This window comes from Solanum dulcamara, chromosome 3 (assembly GCF_947179165.1).
Source record: "Solanum dulcamara chromosome 3, daSolDulc1.2, whole genome shotgun sequence".
Classification (NCBI taxonomy): Eukaryota; Viridiplantae; Streptophyta; class Magnoliopsida; order Solanales; family Solanaceae; genus Solanum; species Solanum dulcamara.
In genome coordinates, this window is record NC_077239.1 from 3,451,652 (window position 1) to 3,477,973 (window position 26,322).

Genomic DNA, 26,322 nt, shown 5'->3' on the forward strand with positions numbered 1-26,322 from the left:
GTTTTAGTGTGTATAATTCCATGAGTTAATGTAATTTTTTTACTTTCCTTACTCTCCCTAATTCTAAATTATGTTGAATTGTGTTACTCCCCCGTCCCATTTTAATTGTTATGGTTTCATTGTTGAGAGTCAAACTATATGAACTTTGACTAACATTTTAAAGAATATTTTTTTATCATATTGATATGAAAAAATTATAAGAAAATAATTGTTATGGTTTCATTGTTGAGAGTCAAACTATATGAACTTTGACTAACATTTTAAAGAATATTTTTTTATCATATTGATATGAAAAAATTATAACTTATAATACTTTTCATATAATTTTTGAATATCTAATTTTTTACTTTATAATATTGAGTTAAAATAATATAATTTAATTTTAAAAATTTATCAAATTGACTTTCGAGAAACACAACATGACAACTAAAATGAAACGGGACAGGGAGTATAAAACACAAACCTTTTTAATTATGTCTTATAAAGAATGGGTAGTTTCATTAAATTTTGTTGTTAGTTATTCATTAACATCCATGCTTTATGGCTTAATGAGAATTTTGCCTGTTTGGACATGCAAAAATTTGCTTTTTTCTAATTTTTTCTTTTCAAATAATTGTACTCCAACTTGAAACATGAGCGGAGCTAGGTATCGCAAGGGGTTTATTGGAATTTTTTCATTAAAAACTTACGTTATATAATAGATATTGAATTTCCTATATTTGCATCTTTATATTATGAATTTCTTTAATAAAAATCTTTGCGCTATCACTGGTTTGAAACTGAGTTTTTCAAAATACAAAAACTGATTCTAACCACTTTTTAAAGTAAACAAATTTTATCCCTCATAAAACGTCTAACATTTTTTCAAGTAAAATGCATATACAAACACAACTTCAATTTTCAACTGAAGTTCAAATATCACTTCTTTTTTTTAAATATCACCAAATTCATATCCAAACACCTACTTAGACATGAAAAAAGAGAGGGGTAAATGGACCTTTTTTGCACTCACTTAGATGATGGAAACCTTTATAAGAAGTGATAAACTTTGTACTAAGAAAAAAAGGGTACTATAGAAACAACTTTTTTTAAGACATTGGCTTTTTAACAACAGCCTTTTTCATCAACTAGATTCTGCTTTCACTTTTTCTCACTTGTTCATTAATCATTCAAGTGCTATGGACTCTGCCAATAGTAAATATGTACTATTGTTCAAATTTTATTTTATTTTTAGTAGTATAGAAGTGAGGAATCTCTCAACTTTTACTAAAGAAAAAGTGAAAGCTGTTATATTTCTTTTTACAATATAAAAAAGTTTTGGTCAGAGTATTTTCAAAAAGTATTCAGGTTCTTTACAGAAAATTTTGAAAATGACTTGAGTCGAAAAATAATAATGTAAAAGGTTACAAAACTAAGAGACCATTGGAAGTGGTGTGTTACTAACTTACTATGAATCTAATAACTTATACAAAAATAAATAATTTTTATATTGTCCTTGTTTGGATGATTGTTACCTTCTTTTAATATTAACTCTACCCAAAATTGTATCTTTTTAATAATATAATAAGTTTTTTCTTCGATTGCTAATGTATGATATTATATTATGAAAAGAAACAATTTAATCAATCTAAAAATATTGTATTCATTAAGACAATATAATATACTATATTATGAAACGATATGTAACAATCATAACGAAGTCAAGATATAAAGAATTATAGCTTTTCCCTTGATGTAATGTATTTTAGCATGTTGTAACACACTATATGTCTTATTTTTTTAGTTACTAGTCTCATTTATTATGAATACTTGCGTGTAGTTATCTTTTAGCTGACTTGATATTTTAAAATTTTATTTACATTATTGACTTATAAAACTCTATAAAAATAATGTAGTAAATAAACCAAAAGAAGAGGGGTGGATGGTGACCACTTGATAATTACATACATAATACAAAGATCTTTCATTATATCATGCAATACTCTTAATAGGTAAGATTGGTTGTCTTGCAAGCCTATTGACATATGCACATTTTAAGATAATCATCATTACTAAGTGCCCCCACCCCCACCCCCACACACAAAACCCTCTTTAACAATCTTATGTTAAATGACCTAGACTAGACAATCACCTTTGGACATCATCATTTCCTATGAGAGCATGACTAAATTAAACATTAACTAAAGAAAGTTTATTTTAACATTTGAATGGTTACATGACCTAATAACAATAATTACTATGCCTCAATTTCAAGTAAATTTAAGTAAGTTATATAAATTTATATTGTTCGTGTAGCTTCATTTAAACTCATCTTAATTCATGAACATGTCCCAAAGTACTCTATGATGTTTTTGAAGGCATTTTCCATTATTGTTTATTGAATCACCTCTGGGTATCATCATTTCCTATGGGAGCATCCCCAACAAATACTATCTTAAGCAAGTTTTTTAAATTTGAATTTGAATGGTTACAGAACCAACTGCATCAATAATAATTATTACGCCTCAATCTCAAGCAATTTAGATAAATTATATAAATTATTATCATTGTTGTAACTTCATATTTAAACTCATTTCAAATGGAGACAAAATCTTTATTAAATAACTTCAAATATAAAGAAGTAAAACATAACGAGATTCAATATTCACTAAAATTAATTCTGACATTACATAGACAATGTAATTTTCTGACAAATGATTGGATGAACTCCTTGACAACCCTAGTTCTGCTCCTATTTTTTTTTATAAATTGACTAGACCTTGATACTTATCCGAATTTAGAGCCGATAATGTAATCAAACTCACACAGACAGAATTATTAGAAAATCCAAACTAAAAAATAAAAAGAAAAAGTATGAGAAACAAAAGATTGAAAGGTATTGATCAAATGTCCATTGAGATGTCTTCATTAACTTATTGAAAGAACTTCATATGAACTTTCATGCACAAACAAATTAAATTCACATTACATGTGACATGTTCCATTTTTTGATATTGACAAATCAATACTTTAGTAAAGCTTGGATTCCATGAATTTCTAAAAGGTCTTAGAATAACAAGTATATCAGAGAGAAGCAACCAATAAGTATTTCAGATAATAATAATTGTCAACAATAATAACTATGCTTTATTTTCAAACACATTGAGATTGGCTATTAAATGATCATGATCCATATCGCTTTATTTAAACTCGTCTCAATTTTAATAATACAAAAAAATGAGATTTTTTTTAATGATTAGCCTCAAATGAAATATTTACTCGCCTGTACCTATTTTACAAAATTATCCTCTTAAAAATCACACTGCAAAAATTATGTACATTGTATACTTTGGAGTATACAATTCACATTTTGCATATCTTAATGGTATGTGATAGTAAGAAAGTTGAATCATACTTAAAATATACAACATGTGAATTTTATATAAATCCAAGATATACAACATACATATATGTTGGGTATTTTGAAAATATTCTTCCTAAATAGATTATTTTTCTAAATGAGCATTTTCGTGTAATATATTCGACGTTTACTCCTTCATATTCTAAAATCCTCTTGATGTAAATTATGACTCTGCCACTATCTATGTGAAGTACATGACCACCATTCCTAAAAGTCTGATTTACAACAACATACCTTGTAGTTACACAATGGAGTATGGAAAGGGTAGAGACTAGAGTGGACACGATCTTACCCCTACCTTGGGAGGTAAAAGGGTTGTTTCCGATAGACCCTTAGCTCAAGAAAAAAATATTTCAAGTAGGTCGGAAAAAAAATAACGGGAGTTAAAAGTCATGACAAAATACTATAAAAAAACATGTCAAAGCATCTTTTAAAAAGAAGAAGAAAAGGAAACATAAAGAAACTAATACGATAATTAAAGTGCAAGAAACCGCAGATAGTACCAAACATCTGAGAACAAGAAACTACAGGATCAATACTAAAAAAATGTGATTTAAAGAACATAATAAGCCAAATAGGAACAATCAAATCAACTGGTAAGACAATGTCTACATTCATATTATCATTCTCAAGATAGAAAAAGTAAACATTAAGAACCATTTTGTGGTTTATTATTAATGTTCATTCTCTTTCAAAACAATAGATATGCATGTACTTCTGAACTGGGAAAAAAAAGGATATCTGCAGCAACAATAGGACCATTTCAGTAGTGGAGTATGTGGTGTAATGTCTAGATTTTGGGAGATATAAAGCAAGAAATATTTTCTTGAAGATAATATATCTGCACCAACATTATCCAAACACACTAAATATTCATGATTTTGTAGTATTTCATTATAACATGGGACAAATAGTGTTATACAATTTAATGTTTTAGTACATACTATACAGTTGAATAAGATTTACTTTTCCAACAGAAAACCTTTAAAACTTATACAAGAATATCTTACTTGTGACTCTCCATCTCAGATTTTGTTAGGAGTACTTCTTTTGGTATTTTTAAAAAATTATTTTTTACTGGAGCGACCAAGGACTGAATCTTAGAGGATCGCAGCAATAAGTTCTCTTATCAATACTACATCACATATTTAAACTAGTTGAAATGACCAAGGCTGAATTTCAATGGATCGTGGTAGCAAAACCACTCTGTCACAATACCTTGCGGTGTATTTAAATATTTTTGCCTCCCACCCAGTGTTCAATACCCACATTGGGATTCCAACTAATCTGGATTCGCACATCATAAACATTTACGGGGGAATGGCTCCTTAACAGGATTTTATTTCATACCCCAGGGTTCAAACTTGGGAATTTTGATTAAGGATGGATGGATCTTATGCATCCCACCACCAACCTTGTTATATACATATACTAATCCATATTCAATTCTAAAGGATGATATAACTAGATTGTTCTCAAAGTAAAAAAAGCTATCAATCTTGAAAGTAGAAGTTTGGTGTAGAAAAATGTCAATCACAAATTTTATGTCATATCAATGTTTCATCTCATGCTCCTAAGCCCCAAGCAATGCAAACCAAAACTGGAGACAAAGGGAAAAGAAGTTAGTATATGAGACAACATATAAAGATTGGTTGTGATTGTAGACCATGTGGCAATAGCTTTTGGATTTGTCTTGGAGCTTTTGGCTCTTTTAGTTGACCTCATTTCAATTTCATCTATCCACCAAAATTCAAATTTTCATAAAAATAAAGGTTTTTTGGATGACCGAGAAATTCGTCTGGGCTAACTTTTAGGACCAACTGCAACTCTCAAAACTCGGGGATACTGGGCATGCCCCTCTACCATTCTCCACTTAAATACTAGACCTAGTTCTTATGGAGCTGGACTTGAACCCGTGACCTAAGTCACAACTCCATCAACCTTAGTCTCTTGAACTAAGTCGGCGGCTTGAATCTAAGCATCAACAAATTCATGTGGCTAACAACTTAAATTGAATTACAATATAGCAGGGGTAACAGAACATTTGTTTATCCTTTTTCGAACAAATGGTAATAATATTAACCATCAAAATGCATAGCAATCAGTTTTTCCTATAAGAAGCTCATCATTGTATGCAAAGTTAGAAGCTATAACAGTTTTAGTATGTCATTAAGGAGTCGTTTGGTTGGGAACAAGTTATCCCGATATAAGTTATTCCACCATGCATATGGGATAACTTATCCCATTACTAAGGTATAAATGGTGGAATAAATAATCCCAAAATTGCCTAATACCTCCAACCAAACGCATGATAAATAGTCCTGCATTTTATCCTTTGGATTATTATAACTTATACCTCACACCAAATGACCCCTAATAGATAGGTATCAGCAAATGTGCCATATGTATTATGATTCTTTTGAAGTTATACGGACTTTCTACAAAAAAATGTCACGCGATGTCACAAGATATGTAGCTCCCAAGGGTTTGATCGTTCAACAATTCAAGTGGTACATGAGTTGAGTTTAGGAAAGTTCGGTCCCTACCTATCTCTCTGTCATGCTCTCCTTCCTTTTAGGACTATGAAGGGAAGTAGAAGCTTCCTTTTTCCTTTATCTACACTTTGACCGAAGACGGATCACAAGGAACTGTCCGTTTGATCTATGTCCTGATCTTCTTCTGAATTACCTTTGCTATTCAAAACTATGCTTAAATATAAAAGCTGCAAATACACAAAGTCCGAGGGGTAGGGACGTGGGTGTACAAAGGGTGTATCACTTTAGACCTACACCTAAAAAGATGAACCATTGCACACAGGAGCAGAGAGAATGTTTCAATGAACACTAAAGGTTAAGCCAGTTGCTGTCAAAACTCTGATTCTCATGCCAGATATGGCAAATGATTATTGATGCAAAAAATTCTAAGACATTTCACTTTAAACACTATTGAGTCTAACTTTCAAGAGACTCAAACCAATGATAACAACATGACTAGGACTTAAACTTTTACACTCCCTCCATTCCAGTTTATGTAACAAACTTTCCTTTTAGTCAGTTTCAAAAAGAACAACACACTTCTAAATTGTGGAAACAATTAGCTTTATAACCACGCAAATGTTATGGCATGTTTAAAGCCACAACTTCAAAAGTTTTATAACCACGCAAATGCTATGCCATGTTTTAGACCACAAGTTTCAAAAGTCTTCATTTCTTCAATAAACTCTATACCGATTCAAACCATGTCATATAAAATTTTGCACACATTCATTGATGTATCCTGTAACATGATCTTAAGAAAACATCAACACGACAATGCTTCTAGTGCTATTTTCGTGAAAAAGATTGCTGGTATGGTTGTTGCCAGAAAAAGCAAGTAGACCGTGTACAGTCAACAACAACAACAACAACAAAAATAGTGTAACCCTACTTGTGGGGTCTGGGGAGAGTATGATGTACGCAAACCTTGGCCGAACCTTTGTGCAGAGTCATGAAAGAAAATAACAAAAAGTTAACATTCTGGGCAACACACATATCAAATGAAAAATGGAGGGGCCAATAATGAGGTTCAAAGTAATGATAAAAGCAGCACAATATTAAAGAAACATGGACAAGAAACCCGGAAGTGATTTATTCTTTTTTTCCTTCATCAATGACCTCTATATTGAGTGTACACAAATAATTACAAGCATCCAATGTCGTAAAAATAATTACTGTCATTTATTCACTAAATATCCCAAAATTTCTCAACTGAAACCCCATTCCTTGGGGTTAGTACAAGACATAAAATCTACGACAACAAAATTCATTGTATAACCTCAGTAAACCAACTATATATCCCTTCATTTTCTAAATTCGTTTAATAGTATAATCGTAACTGAAATTCAACAAAACTCCATCATTTCGGGGAAAAAATCAATTAGAATTTTTACCATACTCTATAAAATGGCTGAGCCTTATGCCCTTGCTGTTGCTGGAGGTGCTGCATCATCACCCTCTTCCTCATTCCCTTCCATCTGACTAAGCAACTGTTTATTCTTCTCAAGTGCAGCTGCAACTTCAGGAGGCATATACTTCTCGTCGTGTTTAGCCAACACTTCAATAGCTGCAAAATAACAATCCCCACTTCTTGCCTTCTCAGTTACCTGTAACTTTTTCTCACTCAATATTTCATTCTCTTTCTTCTTCATCTCCTCAGTAAATGGCTTTATAAACCCTTCTGCTACAACGGAATGCCCTTCCCGAAAAAGATCCGGTAACGACCCGTCATACTTGACCAAAATATCAGTAATCAAATCAGTTATCACAAATTCCATTTCTGGGGAATTGGGTATTGGTGTTACACTATTTTCTAGTACTAATCCACCAAGTCGAAATTTGGATCTTGTAGGGTTTTCAGCATGCTTTGCTAGAGCATCTGTAGGGGTTAAATAGAAGACAAGTTGGTCTTGGAATTGGTTAAGGACTATTACTATGAATCCTGCTATGCAACTGAATGTAATGGCATAGGTCCACAGACGGCGGGTTTGGAGTTGCCGAGCTCTGGCTCCGATATCAGGCCGGGCTGAACGGTGGGATCGGGCCGGCTGGGAGAGTGTGGAGAAGGATCTGAGTGTGAAAACAGTTTGGTTGGTATTGAAATGGGGAAATACTGAGGGCTGCAACTGGTGGTGGAAAACTGAAATCAAAGGGTGAGATTTGGGGAGAGGGGCAGTTGTAGTGGCAGCCAGACCGTTGACGGTAGAACGAAGGAAATGGGAAGCTAGACGAGAAGCTAAACGAGAAGAGAGTTTCGAAGCCATTGAGAGTTTGTGGGATTAATCAGCTCGTGGATGGAGATATTAAGGAGGGAATCAGGGTTAGGGGTGGGCGTTTGGTATTTCCAAAGTTAGGTTTTGGTAGTTCTGGAATTGGTAAATGAAAGTAGATACCAAATACCGAACTTCCAATAATTAAAGTGCAAGCGTAAACTTTATTTATTATTGGCGTATATAAGTTGAATAGGCTAAGAAATAATATGGAGAGTTGCTAATACCATTCCTGGAAACTTCAATAAGTACAAGTCAACCCAAGCCACTATAATTCACAACTGCAAGACATGAAATATAATAATTAGATAGGTAATTTCCCTAGTAATAACCACATATATTCTTGAAATTTTAGCGAATAAAAATTATTTGCAACCTTAATTATTATCAACTTCACAATTTTGTTCCCTTTTAATCTATTTGCTAGGATAAGGTTTTAATAATCTCTCTAAAAGTATCTTTCTACTCTCTTTTCTTTTCTAATTCTTAGCTAATCTACTTCTCATTCTCTACTAGAATTATCTTCGATTAACTCGAGCTGATTGGTGCAAATCGATAGAATCTAATTATTCTTAGCTGTTGTAAATCCAATTGAGGATATTAGCTCCATTTTACTGTTCAATTCTAGAATTCTGTTAAGTAATTGATGAATTCATTACAAGATCTTTTTCAACCAAAAAAAAAATGGAAAAGTATAGATCTTCAAATACTTGCATACATTTCTTCGAGAGATAATTCAAGTAATTGGTGAAATTTGGTACAAAAACAATTGAAAAAATTCCAAATCATCAAAACAAGTAGAATTAGAGAGCTAAAACAGATTAACTAATAGATTACAAACCTTAATGATGCGATTAGGATTTGAGATAATCGGACTCAGATTAGAATCGATATTCAATTTTCTTCTAGGGAAAAATGGTGAGCTCTTTTGCCCTAAATTCTCTATTTGCTTCTTCTTCTTTTTCCTTTTTAGTCTACAGTTTTGAAATATTCTACTGATGGGCCTAGGTCACATTATGGGTGATGGCCTTTATAATAATAGTATTTTTTTCATTGAACACTTATAATACAATTTTAATATATATTTGTGAAAATAATTTATAAAACTCATATAATACAAGTTTTATTCATTGATAATATATTTATCACATACTTTAGTAGACTTATAATACATTGCGTCAATTTCTTATCAAACAAGTATAATATATTTTAAAACACTTATAATACATTTATATTGCATGCATAATTCATTTTTAATACATGACAGATATATCATAATATTGCTATAAATGATAATAAATAAAAAGAATCGTTAAAATCAATAATTATTTATTAAAAAGTATTTTCCCTAGTAATTTTTCCCTAAAATAATGTAGTAAGGAATACCAAACAGTACTAATGTCTCGTATAGATTATCGGATTTATGATATTTTACTCTCTAATAATGTATCAAAATTCCATGTTCTGCTTCGTAATGTCTCGTATCAATTATCGGATTTATGAACTTTTACTCTCCAATAATGAATCAAAATTTCATGTTCTGCTTCGCAATGTCTGGTATCGATTATCAAATTTATGAAATTTTACTCTCCAATAATGTATCAAAATTGCATGTTCGGCTTTGTAATTTAGTTTTCGATAATATTTATTCATCCATGATTTCAGTTCGGTAGTATTAAATATTGAACAGTACTAATGTCTCGTATCGATTATCGAATTTATGAAATCTTACTCTTCAATACTGTGTAGAAATTCCATGTTAGGCTTGGTAATTTGGTTTTCGATGATATATATTTATCCCTAATTTCAATTTGGTAGTATTAAATATTGAAAGGTACTAATGTCTCGTACCGACTACTGCAATTGTTTATCGTATTTATGAAATTTTACTTCCGAATACAGAATTACCAAAATTTGCGGTTTGGCTTGGTAATTCGAGTTTCAGTGATTTATGCCCGGCCCTAATTTCACATACTTTACTATTTTAATCCCCGTTGTTCGAATTTATGTGACATACTTTCTTTTTTAGTTTGTTTTAAAAAGAATGGCAAGCTTCTAAATTTGGAAAGGATTAACTTTTACAACTCCATATATGTTTATACGTTAAGGCCACAAGTTTCAAAAGTTTTATAGTCACACAAATGTCATAACATGTTTTTACCAGAAGTTTCAAGAATATTCATTTCTTTCTTAAACTCCATGCCGACTCAAACTATGTCACATGAATTGGAACGGCGTAAAGTGAATGAATGAATGAACATGAGGAAACAGAAGCATATAACAGAGTTACAAATTTTGTGCGGGCTGCCATATTACTTATCTTGCTCACTACACTTCAATTATCTTGCTCATATACAACACAAAACTAGAGCTATTGCATTGAATCTTGGAAGTGCAAAGATCATTTTTTTATAACACAAGTATGTACATTGTCTAACAACTAGAACTATATAGCATATAGTTTCTTATACTGATCTTCAGGGATCTCTGATTCTGACATGACTGACATGGATCGTGACAATGACTTACTACTCCGAGCTGATTTCCGTTGACTTCTCAAATTCGAAGACTCAATCCGATGCATAACTATCCAGTAACACAGTGTCCCTAGTGTTGCGACCATGATGAAAGTTCCCATAAAAGTTACTGCACTTGCCATCCATCTTTCCTCTTTACCTATAATGATATATGACAGTGCAAGAAACGCTACAGAGACGAATACACAAGCCAACCACATTAGCTTGTTGATAATTGCCATCATTTGCTTTTTGGCTCGTCTTTCAACAACCACGATTGATGTTTGAACGACTACGACAGCTAATGATATGAAGAGTGCAAGAGAGTCAAATATGAAGAAAATTGCAAAAGGGGGTTGAGGAGCAATCTTTCCTTCTCCTATTGAGTATCCCGGTGGAACATCCTTAGGGTTATCGGTATATTGGCCTGGTAGATTAAATATGGCAGCAAAAGTAACAGTGGCAATAAGAACAGCAACGACCGTGGTGGAATTTATTGCATTGTTGAGACCTTCTGAGTGCATTTTGTTCAGACGTTTGGCTATGTTCTTCACTCTTTTTTGTGTTTGGAAAGTGTGCTCTAACTGGTTGTGAACATCGTGTTTTATGTCACTAACAGTCTGTTTCAGTTCTTTGGCTGAACGCGTTGGTAACGCTAACTTCATGTTCTTTGCAGTCAGGACGCCATGTTCCTTTAGAATCGCTGCTATCACTGAATTTCGTGCTTTCTCAGCAACGTCAAGAGCAGTTTCACCAGATTTATTGATGGCATCCCACTTCATTCGTTTGTCCTTTACGAGTGCTTGAACGATCTGCACAAAATTATTCAGATAGTTAGTCAAAGACTTGGAACTATCTTTGAGCATTTTTCGTTTAGAATGGAAAAACTACATGCTCAACCAAATGTGTGCACAATCAAGCATTTCTATATATATCCAATCAAAAGTTTCATTCAGAATCCGTAGAAGCTTCGTGTTTTAAATTTGAGGCACATCGACATATTTTATTGAGTTTCAAGTGTTGAATCACTACATGAAGTCATCTCTTTCTCATAAATCTAAATGCCCTTTAATTCATTAGTATTCGAGGTTCTAAAAGAAGACAAGACGCCAAACTGAGACATTCTTTCGAGTCATCAAATGCTGTTAACTGATAACGGTAGGGGGTAAAACAATACAAAACTTAGGTTTTGCAGATTGCAGAGTTCTAACATTCATTTATGGACATGAAAGAAAGATGATAACATTATACAAGCACAAGGAATTTCTTCTTTTTCTGTAAGAGAGACTATGACGGACGTGCAGATTAAATCATCTATATTTAGCTTTTGACAAGAAGATTGTTCTGTGTTTTCATTTGAACATCAAAAATCGCGCAAATATTTGACTCTCTGTAAGGTACAACAGAAGATTAGCCTATAGAGAAACATATGGAACTATAAAACATAGATGTGACAAAAAAGTTGTGAGAACTAAACAAAGCCAGGCCAGACATGTTTAGTTTATGCGTCAAAAGTCTTTTTTTCTTTCTTAAATTCGGTGTCAATCAAACACCATATATAAAAAGGAAGCGTGAGTATAACATACATATGAGAAATTACCTCTACACGACCTTTCCGCGTTGCAATATGCAAGGCAGTATTACCCTTTCCATCAATGATTGTAGCCAAAGAAGGATCCGATTGAATAAGCTCGTTAACCACATCAACACTTTGGCCTTTGACTGCCATATGAAGAGCTGTTTGTCCCTTTTTATCTATCCAATTTAGAATCCCTTCTTCTTTGCTTAAAAGTGCTTTCACAACTGCAACATGACCATTTCTTGCTGAAGAATGAAGCGCCGTCTTCCCATTGTTCTTCGGTATGGTGGCTAAACTGCTATTAGTCTCCAAGAGGAAATTGACAACCTCAATGTGACCTTGTGCAGATGCAGTGTGCAATGCTGTGGAATTTGACTGATCAAATGTAACTGATAGCTGAGGAAAAGCCTCCAATAGTACTTTCACCATTTCTGCAACAAAAAATCCAACTTTTTAGTAAAAAGACATTTTGATGCACAAAACATCCCGTGTTAGCAGTCCGGTGCAAATCCAACCTTTTAGTATCTTGATCAAATTGTCATTACTAGTTGAAGTAGAACTACATCTAAAGTATAGAAGGAAAATCAAATTTATAAGATTTAACACTGAGGGGACTTCCATAAGGGAGGTGCCCAGCCAACTTGCGTGCACCTTTACTGTTTTGTTGATACCTGCTACCTCCCACCAACCAGGGGTGGAGCTAGCTTGGGGTTAGAGGTTCGGAACTCCTTTTGGCGAAAAATTACACTATCTATATATGATTAAAATTATCTTTTATGTATATATATTAGATGTCGAAACCCCTTCGATTAATTCATGTGTTTTACTTCTTTATATTTTGAATTCTTTAGTGAAAATTTTGGCACCGACACTAGCACCAGCTCAGCACCGGATAACTCTACTCACAAAGAATTAAGCAGATAGAAAGAAATCACCTAGTGTTTTTTTTCACTCCATTGGAATTTGAACCCTCGTTTCTAACTATTTTCGATTACTTCATTGATTGTTCGGCCACACTGTTACTCATAACTAGTCTTACCGACAGAATAATGAGAAAACCACAACAACTACTACTAAGCCTCAATCCCAAACAAGTTAGGATCCAAGAAGGATGATGAAAAGTACTATGGTTTCCTCTCTTTTTTTCATTTCGCTTATTTTATTGACTGTTAGACCACACAGTTGGATGCTTATGAGAAATTCCACAAGTTCATAGATGTCAACATAATGGAAAACCATCACAACAACCACTACTACATACAAAGCCTCAATTCCAAACAAGTTGAAATCTGCAAAATATAATGGAAAAACAACTAAGATAAACAAATACTTACCAAAATCACCTTGTTTAGCAGCAACATGAAATCCATCATATCCATTTCTAGCCTTAATACTAGCTGAACCAATATCATAAAACTTGATCAACTCTTTCACTAAAACTAAATCACCAGATTCAGCAGCAACATAAAGAGCATTTTCACCAGACTGGTTCTGTTTTGACAATAATTCAACCAATTCTCCTTCAACACAAGAAGTAATAATCTCTAAAGCCAATTCAAGACTCCCACTTCTTACAACTGAATGGATTTGTGTGTCTCCCCTTTTTCCTGTTAACTGTTTAGTCATCTTTTTCATAGAAACATTTTGCTGCACAACAGAGGAATCCATATTACTCTTTCAGCTGAAATTTCAAACAGTTCTTTAAAAGCTTCCCCTTTTATTTATGGTTATTATCAAAGTCTTTGAAGTCAACATGTGAGATAAATGTATCTAACCAACCAAGGTTGTGGTGGTGGGGCCGTGGGGTAGTAAAAACTCATTTGTTTATGTAATTGCCTTTTTTAGAGGTCGGTTTATCTTAATGTGGGAATTTCACGCATAATTATAAATTAGTATTGCTCCAATATGGTATTAAACATCGAGTGAGAAACTAAAAAAGTAAATGCTCTAATATTTGTTTTGGATCAAAAATTTGAAAGACATTTTTTTGTCGTACTTCGTATAATTAAACAATATCAAATAAATTGAAACGAAGAAAGTACTTATCTATGACATGACGCTTAAAAATCAAAGCTTTCGAGCTTGAGTTTTGAGTATGGAATCTCTTTTTTCAGAGAACTATCTACCTCTATTATAAAATATTTCGACATCAAAATGAATTTAGTTGACCTCCAATGTGATTTAAGGCGGAAAACTGAAAAGTATCAGCTCCCGATAACAGGATTAACATTTCAAAGGCATTTATGATCCAAAACATAGACAACGGAATAATTTTAATACCAAAAATAAATAAAAAGTAAAAATAAATTATTTCAAATAGTTTAAAAATAATTTTTACTTCTTTCAATTTTTCTTTTTCCACTAATATAGTGGATTTTAGATGATGATTAATACAAGGACTTTTCAACTAGGAAAGATAAAGAAAGTCAACTCAATTCTAGAAACCAATCAGTGGTTTGATTTTATTAAATGAAAAACATAATGGTAGGGTCTCTTCTTGAAAATGAAGAAAATAATAACCAGGATGTGCTTCTTTTTCTTTATATTATTGACAAATTCTGTCAGATCTTAGGTGGTTTGAATGGGGGATAAATAATTATAATGTTTGTGATAAAATTATGAGATTTTTTAATTATATATTTGGTATAACTTTTCATGTAAATTTATCACTTTTAGGATTATTTACGGACCGATTAATAGTGGAGATAATACATAAATATGATTTATAATTTAGCTTCAGTCGATAATTATGAATTCTAATTTTATTAATGCGTAAATAAATATTTTAATTATCCAAAATTTGAAGAATTACCTTCTCTAGATCTCAGTAGTAGAATGACACTGAATCTGTTGTTGATCAAAAAAAATATATCATATATATGGTACATGACAATGAGCTAACAAACTTCTGAAAATGAGGTGCATATGACATTTTAGATGAATTTCACGTTAAAATAAAAAAGATATTAAATTTTATTAAACATAACTCAAATTCACATGGTACCCGCATAACTTGAGTTGCAATAGATGTGGTCGGAGGGAATAAATCTTTTGTTTATCAAAATAAACCAAATTAACCAATCCTTAGGAAAAGATGGGGCAAGTTTACTTTAAAAGTCTTTTAATTTCCAAGTGTGAACAAGTTTTTGACTAATTTATGTTGGAAAGGGACTTCCAAATATAGAAAAGGTTTATGTGGCATTTTGGATGGTGAAAATGGTTTGTATGATTGGCTAATTGAAAAGGACAGCAAACACTATTGGTCATAACATTTTTTTTTTTTTGGTTTCTCACTCGGTGTCCAAAGCCTACATTGAAGTTTCAACTAAATCTGAATCGCGCACTACAAGGCTCATTTGATGGTAATGCTCCCAACAAGATTTTATCTATATTAAAAGCTCAAACCCAATATCTTTAATTAAAAATGAATCAATTTCATCAATGCGCCACAATCCATGATTATTGGTCATAACATTTATTAATGCATGTAACAGCGAGTCAAGCCCGCCATTGTTTAAGGCCACTCATGGGTTCTTTTCTATATTTTACTCAAACTATACCACAAATTAAGTATAATTACAGCGGATGCAGGTAGAATCAATGGGTTTTTATCTGAATTTTTTTTGTTGAAATTTATATTATATACACTGTTAAAGTTATTTTAATATGTATATTAGTAGATGTTGAATTTTTTTTGACCTTTTTATTTGTTTATTTTTTTATATTTTAAATTTTTTTAATAAAAATTCTGACTTAGTTACTGATTAAATGAAGGGTTGAATACCTCTCAAAGAAAAAAGACGTAATAGTGCACAAGTAGGTGCTTTAACTATCTCAAGCTTAAACAAAAAAACACTCGACACCTGCAGCCTAAATGCGTATAAGGCAAACGCTGTGACGTAGATTTATTAGCCATTCAATGGCTGTCAACTAATTTACATGTAGATTTTAAAATTTCAAAATAAAATAGCCAACTAATTCACCTTTTCACTCACTATTTTCTCAAAATCGTAAACCCTAGTTATAATTTCTTCGCAAATCAAAGGAAAATTTGTTCAAGATTTGTGCTTTCAATTGATATTCTTGGATGTTTGCCTTTTCTTCTTTATCAATTTAGTCCAAGTTTAATTAATTTTTTCCTTTTGAAAGTTTATTATTGATAGATTGCAGAATCTTTATGTGACCATGATTATAAATTTGTTACTTTTTACAACTTTGGTCATATGGGTTGTCTTCATTATAGCTCTTTTTCTACAATGACAAAAAAAAAAATTGAAGCCATTTCCATTAAAAAAGAACAGAAATAGTTTTAAAAAAAAACGAGCAAAAAAGGCTTGAGTATAGAATTGAAAAGAAGAGGAAAAAATGGGATTTTGATTTGAATAAATAAAGGATATATATATAAATGATTCATTAAGGGCATAAGTGTCATTTTCATTATTATTTTTTTACTGTTGTTGGCCTCAAATGTTACTCTGAATGCGCCTGAATTGCGTCCCGATCACGCGTTATGCCAGATCGGATTCACGTGTTTTTTTTATTAAGAGTGGATAGTTAAAGTGCCTACTTATGCAATATGAAAGTTGAAGGTCCAACTTAAAATTTGAAGCCAAATTTAAAATTTTATTTATGTATTATGCCAAAAAAAAAAGTAACATCGAAAGGAAGGCGTATTAGGATTCAGGGGGTAGCTAGTGCTTCTTTTACATATTCGATCAATCTAATAATTTTAGTTAAATATTCTATTTGTATTAAAAAAAATTATAGAATATATATAAATTATTAATTTAAAATAATAACTTGAAGAATTAGAATCTCGAACTATAAGTTTCGAATTGTGACTTTGTTAACCAGGAATTTTTCACTAATTTGAAGGGACATGTTTTTTTTTGTTGCTTGAGAAGACATATTTTATATAGTCATAATATATAAATAGGATACTAAACTTGACTTCAAATTTTAAGTCTATCCTTTAACTTTCATAGTTCACGTAGAAGTGTGCACTCGAGTGTTTTTTTTAAGTATTGGCTAATTAAAGTGTCTACTTGTGTATAATGAAAATTAAAAATCAAACTTAAAATTTAAAGCCAAGTTTAGAATCATTTTTATATATTATGCCTTTTATATATTAATGAGTTGTTATAAAATGTGGTTCTTCTTCTCAATGTCTCATTTGAAGGGTCATTAATACAATATATAGTCATATATATAAATAAAGATGATGAACTAAAAGTATGTCGGTGTAATATATTATAAATATAATAAATTATAGTTAAAAATAAAATGAACAAATATGAGTGAAAAAGTATTCAGGCTGAGGCGCTGATATTTCGCTCTCTTTAAGGAGATTCAAGCTCACTGCGGCATAATCTACATTGATCTAACAATATATCTCTTGACTTGTCCCCTCCAGGATACAACAACACAACAATGTCGTATAACTCAAACAAATCTGGATTCGTTGAAGAGTTCAAAACTCCATAAACGAACACCTTCCTTCAACATATAAATACTCTCTTTTGTATAGTGAATATAGTTGAAGACTTAGAATATTTTCTTTGTCTCAATTCTCTCTTTCACTATTACATACTACAATATTTTATCACACTTCACATATTTTATCTCATCTTTTTCATCCTCCTCACAAAGGAAGAAACACCAATATTTATAGGTGAAGAAGTCTTTCATATAATTTATAGGTGAAGAAGTCTTCCATGTAATCAATGGATAAAATAAGGGATAATAACGTGAGTAGATGAATGTGATAAATGTTACATAGGTTACAAGAACCAATAGTCATCTTCTACTACAATTTATAGTCACTAATATATACACTTAATATTTTATTTTAATAATAAAATACATATACACCAAAAAATACTTGGTTAGTAGGATTAGTTGCAATCACAATAATGACAATGTTGGCTTCTCTGAAAATGTATGTGAGTATTTATGTCATATTTAAGCATTAATTTATATATATTTATCTTGTATATCTGCTATATAAAATATACGAAAAATGTAGCAATGTCATATAACTTTTTGAAGCTACGTCACTACACAATATCATTGTTTTAAGACTTGTTAAAAAGAAAATAGTGTGGTGAAAATGGACAGTATCAAAATTATGGTTTAATCAATTCCAAAATTATTTTTATCAAAATAAAAAATTCATCCAACCACAAAATTAAATTCTCTAACATTCTACAAGGAATAATTCGATTATCCGCATTATTGGTGTTCACGGTTTGGATAAAAATCGATCCAAATTGAAAAATCAAATCAAACAAATCAACTAAATCGATTTTTATTTGGTTTGGTTTGATTTTGTTTTACATTCTTAAAATACGATAATATTTGATTTGGCTTTGATTTGTTTAAAAAATCAAAGAAATAACCGAATCGAACAGATAAACTATATACATATTTTTTTATAATTATATATACTTAGTATTTTTTTTATGGACATTTTTTTATGCAAACAATACAACACACTAATTTTAAAAAGTAAGGTATGATACGTCTTTAATTTGTGCAAAAATATCATTAGCTTATGCATTATTCAGTAAGATTATATTATTTAGTACATTGAATTAGCTAACAATATTAGTTGGAACATAATTGATGTTCAAGTATAAAAATTATAAAATTCAAAAATGACACGAAGATAATTTATTTCTTTTATTTGTGAGTATGGTTAATAACCAAATAATCAAACTAAATTAAATTAAAATCGATAACAATTAAATCGATGAATATATATATATTATTTGATTTGATTTTAATAATTTAAAAATTAATTAAATTGATTTGATTTTTTGATGAATAACAGACGTAAACCCACATGTGAACACCCCTAGTTTTTCCATACTATTTGCAAAATTTGATTAACCAAAGCAGTAAGTTTGGAATATCCACTACTAATTTGTGCTAAAATAGTGTCGGCAGGTTTCAGTTTCAAGAATCATAAAGAGACAAGAAAGAAATTGACAATTTAATGCATAAAAGTTTCAGTTTTTTTAGCGTTAAACATCATAAAAACCCAATATCAGTTACTACTAATAGTGCAATTAATCAAGAAAGTGTCTTTCTTGATTAAATGGGGAACCACCATGGCCGTTTCTTTCACAGGAAACATCATCATCATCATCAACAAGGTCCTACAGAACAAACCCAGAATACCCAGATGGGTTTGGCTTTGCCTTATGCTCATATTGATTCCACCTTGCGTGGTCTTGCTGGTAAAGCTGAGGGCTTTGGGGGTTCCTCCATTGGAGGCCTTGATGGTCCTATTTATCAAGTTGTTAATCTCAATGGTAATTTTGCTTGTCTTTGTGTATGGCTTGATAAGTTATTTTTGTGTTGAAATTCTTTGTGGTTAGCTTATTTGTTGTAAATGATACCTGTTGCTAGTGGGAGGTTTCAAGTATTCCCGTGGAATCGTGGAATTAGTCAAGGTGCTCAAAAGCTGGCCCGGACGACACGGTCATTGCTTGACCTTAAATGGAATAGTTACAAGTTGGAATTGCCTTATGCTTCTTGTCTTACGTTGATATTACTTTGTTTCTATGTAATATCAAATTGGAGGGCTGAGGCATAGTTAGCTTATTTGTTGTAATGATACCAGTTAAATGGAATGTTGGACCCAATTTGTTTGGGATTGGGGCATATTTGTTGTTATTGTAAGTTACTTTATGTGTGAACTTAAATGGAATAACAAGGATTCATATAGCAGACTCCACTTGTTTGAGACATACGTGTAGTTGTTGTTGTGGCAAGTTACACTATGCTTTGAGCTTAAATGGAATAGTGAAATATTTATATAGTTGATCCCAATTTGTTTGAGACTGAGGCATAATTGTTGGTGTTGTAATAAGTTACGCTATGCTTTGAACTTAATGGAATAGTGAGGATTCATATAGTTGATCCCGACTTGTTTGATACTGAGGCATAATTTTTGTTGTTGTTGTTGTAAGTTACACCATGCTTTGAACTTAAATGGAATAGTGAGGATTCATATAATTGATCTCAACTTGTTTGGGACTGAAGTGTAGTTGTTGTTGTTGATATAGTTTACATTCATATAGCTGACTCCAACTTGTTTGGAATTGAGGCTTAATTGTTGTTGTTGTTGTAAATTACTTATGATATCTTAAGTTGGGAGGGACAGTTTTTTTTTTTTTGCTTAATCAAAAAATGCACCAGAAAGTGTTTGGTTTTGGATTTTGATGTTGTTCTTAAGTAGTTTGGTTGGTTGACAGAAATCTTTTGAATTGGTTTGACACAGCATGGACTAGCTTTCCATTTCTTTTAAGTTATTCTACCTTAATAAAAACGTCAATTGATCGATCAATTATATATGTCTCAATCCTAAATTAGTTGTGATTAGCTATTAGAATGCTCTCTATCACCATTTGTCTCTATTCATGTCCGCTTCAATAATGCTAAATAATTTTCCTTTTAAGGAAAATCAGTCTACTCTGTATCTCACACTTTTCTCGGAAAGTTGTTTAATCCGAACTTGTTCGTATGGTCGCCATTGTCTTTTATTGGGTTCTTTTCTTAGCTAAATATGCATTTATTTTTGAAGAAGTAGCTAAGCTTGCATTGAACCAATAAATTCATTTGAGGCAACTTCCCATTTTAGATTTTTCTTATCCCTTTTTTCACCGTCAATCATCATATATTATCACGCTTCCTGACTGGTGAATATGCACAAATTCATATAAAGTCTTCTGAGACAACTTTAATTACTTATGCCTCATTATTGGACAAAATTTATATACTTCGTTTTCGTTTGCTAACTTGGGACTGTGACTTTTGAGCCGATGGTCTTTCGGAAACATCCTCTCTATCTCCATGAGGTAGTGGTAAGGTCTGCGTACATCGTACCCTCCCCAGACCCCACTTGTGGGATTTCACTGGGTATGTTGTTGTTGTTGTTTGTTGTTGTTTTCGTTTGCTACATAAGTTTTCCAATCTGTGGTACTGTCTGAATAAGTTGTACTCTAGGTTGGATGTTTGCAGAGCTGAACTCACTATCATCGTCAAGCATTAGTGAAAAAACAATTAGAAGATCATTGCAAGTTGGAATCACTCCATAAAGAAAGTTTTTTGGGCAAGACTAAAAAAGGGAACTCGCCCTTTGACACCAAGGGATAAGACTTAAGAGCTAATTGCTGGCTATGACTTGGTGAGGGGAATCTATACAAAGCTGACCAGCTTTCTTAAATGGGTACATTAGGATCAATTGAGTTAGCAGATCTAATGTACGTACACGCATCTTAGTACTTTCATTTCTGAACTTTCGAGAAAAAGATTCATTCTTTTCATAAAGAATAGGAGGTAGAACCAATAAAGATTAATTTTTCGATTCATCCCTAGCCTCATTCGAAGTATCACTATCCTTGCACATGTGCAGTCAAAGTCATTTAAATTACTTACTTGTCATTCTATACCAGTTTTAGAAAAAATAGATAATGGATATGTATGAAAGCATTTGGCTTTCCCTTTGTTAGTATGGTGTGTATTGGGATGGTAGTTCTTTTCTGCAAATCCAGCTAACAGCATTATTGCCTGCTTATGAACATGAACAACTTCCTCTGCTTTTGCTCTTGGCTTTCTTATCTTTCATGTTTTCCATTCCACATCTTCCCTTGAGCCAAGGGTCTACCGGAAACAAACAACCTCTCTACCTCCCAAGGTAGGGGTAAGGTATGTGTACACTCTCCCTCCCTGGACCCCATTTGTGTGTTTATCTTGGGTTGTTCAGTGTCCCTCATAATACTATTGGACTTAACTTTCTCATATTACTGTAGATGATGGGCCAGGATCACTTCGAGATGGATGTCGTAAACAAGAACCTCTGTGGATCGTCTTTGAAGTTTCAGGGACCATTGAGCTCCGTTCTTATTTGAGTGTGTCGTCTTACAAAACTATCGATGGCCGAGGCCAAAAAGTCAAGCTCACAGGGAAAGGTTTGAGGTTGAAAGAATGTGAACATGTTATCATCTGCAATCTAGAGTTTGAGGGAGGTAGAGGACCTGATGTTGATGGCATTCAGATTAAACCAAAGTCAAGACATATTTGGATAGATCGTTGTAGCCTTAGCGACTACGACGATGGTTTAATTGACATCACAAGAGAAAGCACAGATATTACTATTTCTAGGTCAGTTGAATCAATTTTATCTGATATTTTTGTAATGACATCCATTTTTCAACTTGAACGTTGTTTTTGCAACCAGGTGTCACTTTTCAAAGCATGATAAAACAATACTTATTGGAGGAGATTCTTCTAATTGTGGTGACAGATGTATGAGGGTCACCATTCACCATTGTTTTTTTGATGGAACTAGACAGCGGCATCCTCGTGTTAGGTTTGCCAAAGTACATTTGTACAATAACTACACCAGGAACTGGGGAATTTATGCTGTTTGCGCAAGTGTAGAATCACAGGTAGTACTGCTTTTAGCAACATTTTCCTCTCTCTCTCTCCCTGCTCGTCTTTTTGAAGGGTGGGGAAATAGGGTTGTGTCAATTCAGTAATATTTGTCCATGCTGCTGCTGTTGATGACTTAACTCTCTCTCGTGTCAGATATATTCACAATGCAACGTATATGAAGCTGGACAAAAAAAGGTGGCCTTCAAATATCTCACAGAGAAGGTAAATCTACTAACTAATACTTAGGAGTAGTTTATTTTGCTACCAAAAACCAAGTGATAATCATCTATTCTTTTCTTTAATGCAAAAAATACCAATTTTCGTTCTCTTAAGCAGCAACTTGAATTGCACAGTAGATTTATCAGTCTTTAACCTTTAAACTTGACGTGCCCCAAAAGGTTAGAAGAAGAATTTAAGACAATCCTTCTTTCCTGAAGTCCTAACTGTCGTACTGCAGTAGTACCATCTTAGGCGTGCTACATTTTTGCCTAAATACGAGAGCTTGGGTCCGGAAAAAGGGAAATGAGGATGAAAATCAGAAGGGGAAAGTCATCGTTCATTGCTGTCATGGGGAAACTCCAGGACAAAGCATAACCTTTAAGTCTTTTTTCCTGTTATTTAGTCATTTCTTGTAAGACTGTCTGTTCTTGCTTCCCCTAACTTATTTGGGAGATTGCAATGCCCTTGATAGGGAGAAGTGATGTATAAACCCTCTGATTGGGTGCAATGCCTCTTAGAGTGAAAAGGAGAGGGGCTTTGTATAGACACTGTTGAGCCATATTCGTGCCCTAAGACTTACCATTATATCATTTATATAGGTTGGATTCATAGAGATAATTAGGTACCCTTTGGAATTAGTCGAGGTGCGCACAAGCTGGCTCAGACACCACAGTTATCAAATAAAAAATAAATAGAATAATCATATATGCAAAGCATACAATAATGTATTATATCAGGAAAAAAACATTATTAAATCATCAGATTTGGTAGTATTTCTTCTTATATCTTCTTCTTCTACTTATATTTTATATTAGTTTTTGGAAGAGCTCAGAACAAACTTGTCCCCCTTTCTTCTTCTTCATCTCTGCTTCTTTTCCAGTGGAATTCTATGCGTATGGTTGCTCATCAAATTTGAAAAAAAAAAGAACTTGATGTAAGTTGAGCAAATTCAACGTCGAGCTCATTCCACACACACTTTCTTGTCAGCCCTAACAAGTGAACCAACAGCCTAATTGAAGGGTGAATTACATGTCCTTGTGAAACAAAATTTCTGCTGGTTTTTCCATTTGAGAGGATTAGTGATCAAGCTCCTACAAAGTTATCTTTGTTTGAGCTAAAAGCTTCATGTTCCATATCAATCTCCCTTTGAATTTGTCTTTCGTAATTCCATATATGCATTTGGTTATACGTGCGTTTCCCTTCGTTTCAATGCCTCCCTCCAAAATGTCAAAGTGGGACTGTCAGGACTCAGGACCAACCATCCTCCTTCCCCTACCCGCCTCACCAAAAAAAAAATGAATTAGAGAAAGAGGCATTTCATTCTCTCATACATGGCTTTTTGGTGGTTATTCAGTCTCTATCAGCCAGTTGTATAGAACACCCATTAGGTCCTAGATGCTTCATATTTGTCTCAACATTATTAATGGAAGTGGAAGTCATGTGACAAAACTCACGGAACTTTTAAGGCGTTCTTTTTTTTGGATAACCGTGGTGTCCGGACCAACTTGCACGCACCGCGACTAATTCCACAGATACCTGTCACCTCCCACCAGCAATAGGTACTAGATAACTTTATCCATCAAAGCTAGGACAAATGGGAAGAAATCACCTAGTATTTAATTGTTTTTGGTCTCTGCTCAGATTTAAACCTAAGATCTCATGGTTCTCATCTACTTGATTGGCAACTAGGCCACACCCTTGGGTTCACTTTTAAGGCGTCTTTGTTGCATATTCTATACGACAACTTATTGATATTTGAAATTTTCTTTTGGTTATGTACTACCAATTCTTAAATTGCTATCTTTAAATATCTCTGGAGCTGAAATAGTCTCTTTCACTACCTAACTGGCTCTTTATGTCATCTTACAGGCAGCTGACAAGGAGGAACCATGTACTGGTAGCATTAAATCTGAAGATGACTTGTTTGTTTGTGGAACTCAGGCTGGTTTATTGTCTACTTGCAGCGAAAATAACGTCTTCAATCCATCCGAGTTCTACCAAACCTGGACTGTTGAGCGTCCCAGCGATGCTCTCAAACACTACCTTCAACATTGTACAGGATGGCAGTGTATCTCGCGTCCAAATTGATCAGCCTTTCTCCAGCTGTTTAGAATTTCGTAAATGAACGAGACGATTACTGAAATATGTGTTCATATACTACTACAACATCATTTATCGTCGATTTGTTGTTGCTATTTGTAGTCTATTGTCGTTGCCATTATATCTATGTATTATGTTAACATAAACTACAATTGAATAAAGTAAGAAATTCCTAGAATTTATCATGCTTCCAGCCTCTTTTGGTATGAATTATTGCATATAAACCAATTTGTTTACTCAATGAATGTGGTGATAAGACCAAAGTTCAACTCCCACAACTCCCACGGGATGATTTCTTTTCATCAGTTTAAGCCTTGATGTTACTCGTTACCCTTGCCGGTAAGAGGCAATAGTTGGAAAGAATATACTAATTTTGTCTTGAATTCCTAAAATGATACTTATTTTGGGACATTTTTTTTTATGCTAAGGTGATACTTATTTCGGGGCAGAGGGAGTAATAGGTTTTGGACCCAGTACATCAAACGAGATGTGGCATAATCTGTGTGCGGTGATGGGAGGTACATGTATCATAGTATCTTACATAATAATCAAGATGTGAGTAAGATGGTTCAGACATCGCCATTTTTGCCAGATTGACACTCTACATATTCAAGTTTATTGATACTTGCATGACTAAAAGAGAAAAGTTAATTACCTAGAGTTTTGATTTTTTTTTTTTTTTTGTTTCCCACCCAGTGTTCGGAGCCCGTGGATCCCCAACTAAATTCTGATTGCGCATTGCAAGGCCCATTTGAGAGTGGCGCTCCCAACGAAATCTTTTTCATGCTCAGGGCTCGAATTCGAGACCTCTGGTTAAGGATGAAGCAGTCTCACTACTGCACCACAACCTATGTTGGGAGAGTTTTGATTGTTGGTCAATGGTTACATAATATTTTGAGCATTTCATGCTTTGTATGTTGCACCATGCATTGCAATGCTTGTATATTACATTATTCATGATTCTCATGATTAAATGGTTGACAACTTCACATTGCGTGTGCACAACTTACCTTGGTAAGGTCTTTTGAAGGAAGAGTTCAAATAATTGAACAAATCTTATCAAATGACTTTTATCAAAAAAACATGAAGCAGGGACTTTGAAGTTTACTGAACTTTTCAATATAATCTCCAAGTGGTGTAGGAATTAATTGAGTTATAGAAATAATGCATTAAATGGTTTACTGACTTGTTCTTGAATTCTTCCATAGGTAGGGTACTCTTTAAAATGAGTTATGACACTTTATGTGAAGTGTTATTGATG

The 26,322-nt window shown here is 32.9% G+C and overlaps 3 protein-coding genes across 3 annotated transcripts; 1 reads left to right on the forward strand and 2 right to left on the reverse strand.

Moving 5' to 3' along the window:
• Positions 1-7,013: 7,013 nt before the first annotated feature.
• LOC129882191 (cytochrome c-type biogenesis protein CcmE homolog, mitochondrial) lies at positions 7,014-9,186 on the reverse strand. Its single transcript, XM_055956381.1, has 2 exons — positions 9,046-9,186; positions 7,014-8,485 (listed from the first exon to the last, which is right to left on the reverse strand). The coding sequence occupies exon 2, from the start codon at positions 8,196-8,198 to the stop codon at positions 7,353-7,355; it is 846 nt and encodes a 281-aa protein (XP_055812356.1). The 5' UTR covers positions 8,199-8,485; positions 9,046-9,186; the 3' UTR covers positions 7,014-7,352.
• A 1,384-nt stretch (positions 9,187-10,570) lies between these two features.
• On the reverse strand, positions 10,571-14,021 carry LOC129882192 (ankyrin repeat-containing protein At5g02620-like). The gene is made up of 3 exons (XM_055956382.1): positions 13,634-14,021; positions 12,321-12,730; positions 10,571-11,532 (listed from the first exon to the last, which is right to left on the reverse strand). Exons 1-3 carry the CDS (start codon positions 13,965-13,967, stop codon positions 10,651-10,653), a joined length of 1,626 nt encoding a protein of 541 aa, XP_055812357.1. The 5' UTR covers positions 13,968-14,021; the 3' UTR covers positions 10,571-10,650.
• Positions 14,022-19,223: 5,202 nt separating this feature from the next.
• Positions 19,224-25,239, forward strand: LOC129882193 (probable pectate lyase 4). Its single transcript, XM_055956383.1, has 5 exons — positions 19,224-19,615; positions 22,118-22,469; positions 22,546-22,756; positions 22,896-22,964; positions 24,831-25,239. Exons 1-5 carry the CDS (start codon positions 19,399-19,401, stop codon positions 25,047-25,049), a joined length of 1,068 nt encoding a protein of 355 aa, XP_055812358.1. The 5' UTR covers positions 19,224-19,398; the 3' UTR covers positions 25,050-25,239.
• Positions 25,240-26,322: the final 1,083 nt, after the last annotated feature.

Bases quoted from the DNA above. Each gene is read 5' to 3' on its own strand.
- LOC129882191 (XM_055956381.1), bottom strand. From the start codon at position 8,198: ATGGCTTCGAAACTCTCTTCTCGTTTAGCTTCTCGTCTAGCTTCCCAT.
- LOC129882192 (XM_055956382.1), bottom strand. From the start codon at position 13,967: ATGGATTCCTCTGTTGTGCAGCAAAATGTTTCTATGAAAAAGATGACT. The intron at 12,731-13,633 runs GTAAGTATTTGT...TTTTTGTTGCAG, and splicing joins TGCTAAACAAGGTGATTTTG to AAATGGTGAAAGTACTATTG. The intron at 11,533-12,320 runs GTAATTTCTCAT...AATTTTGTGCAG, and splicing joins CGCGGAAAGGTCGTGTAGAG to ATCGTTCAAGCACTCGTAAA.
- LOC129882193 (XM_055956383.1), top strand. From the start codon at position 19,399: ATGGGGAACCACCATGGCCGTTTCTTTCACAGGAAACATCATCATCAT. The intron at 19,616-22,117 runs GTAATTTTGCTT...ATATTACTGTAG, and splicing joins TCAAGTTGTTAATCTCAATG to ATGATGGGCCAGGATCACTT. The intron at 22,965-24,830 runs GTAAATCTACTA...GTCATCTTACAG, and splicing joins TCAAATATCTCACAGAGAAG to GCAGCTGACAAGGAGGAACC.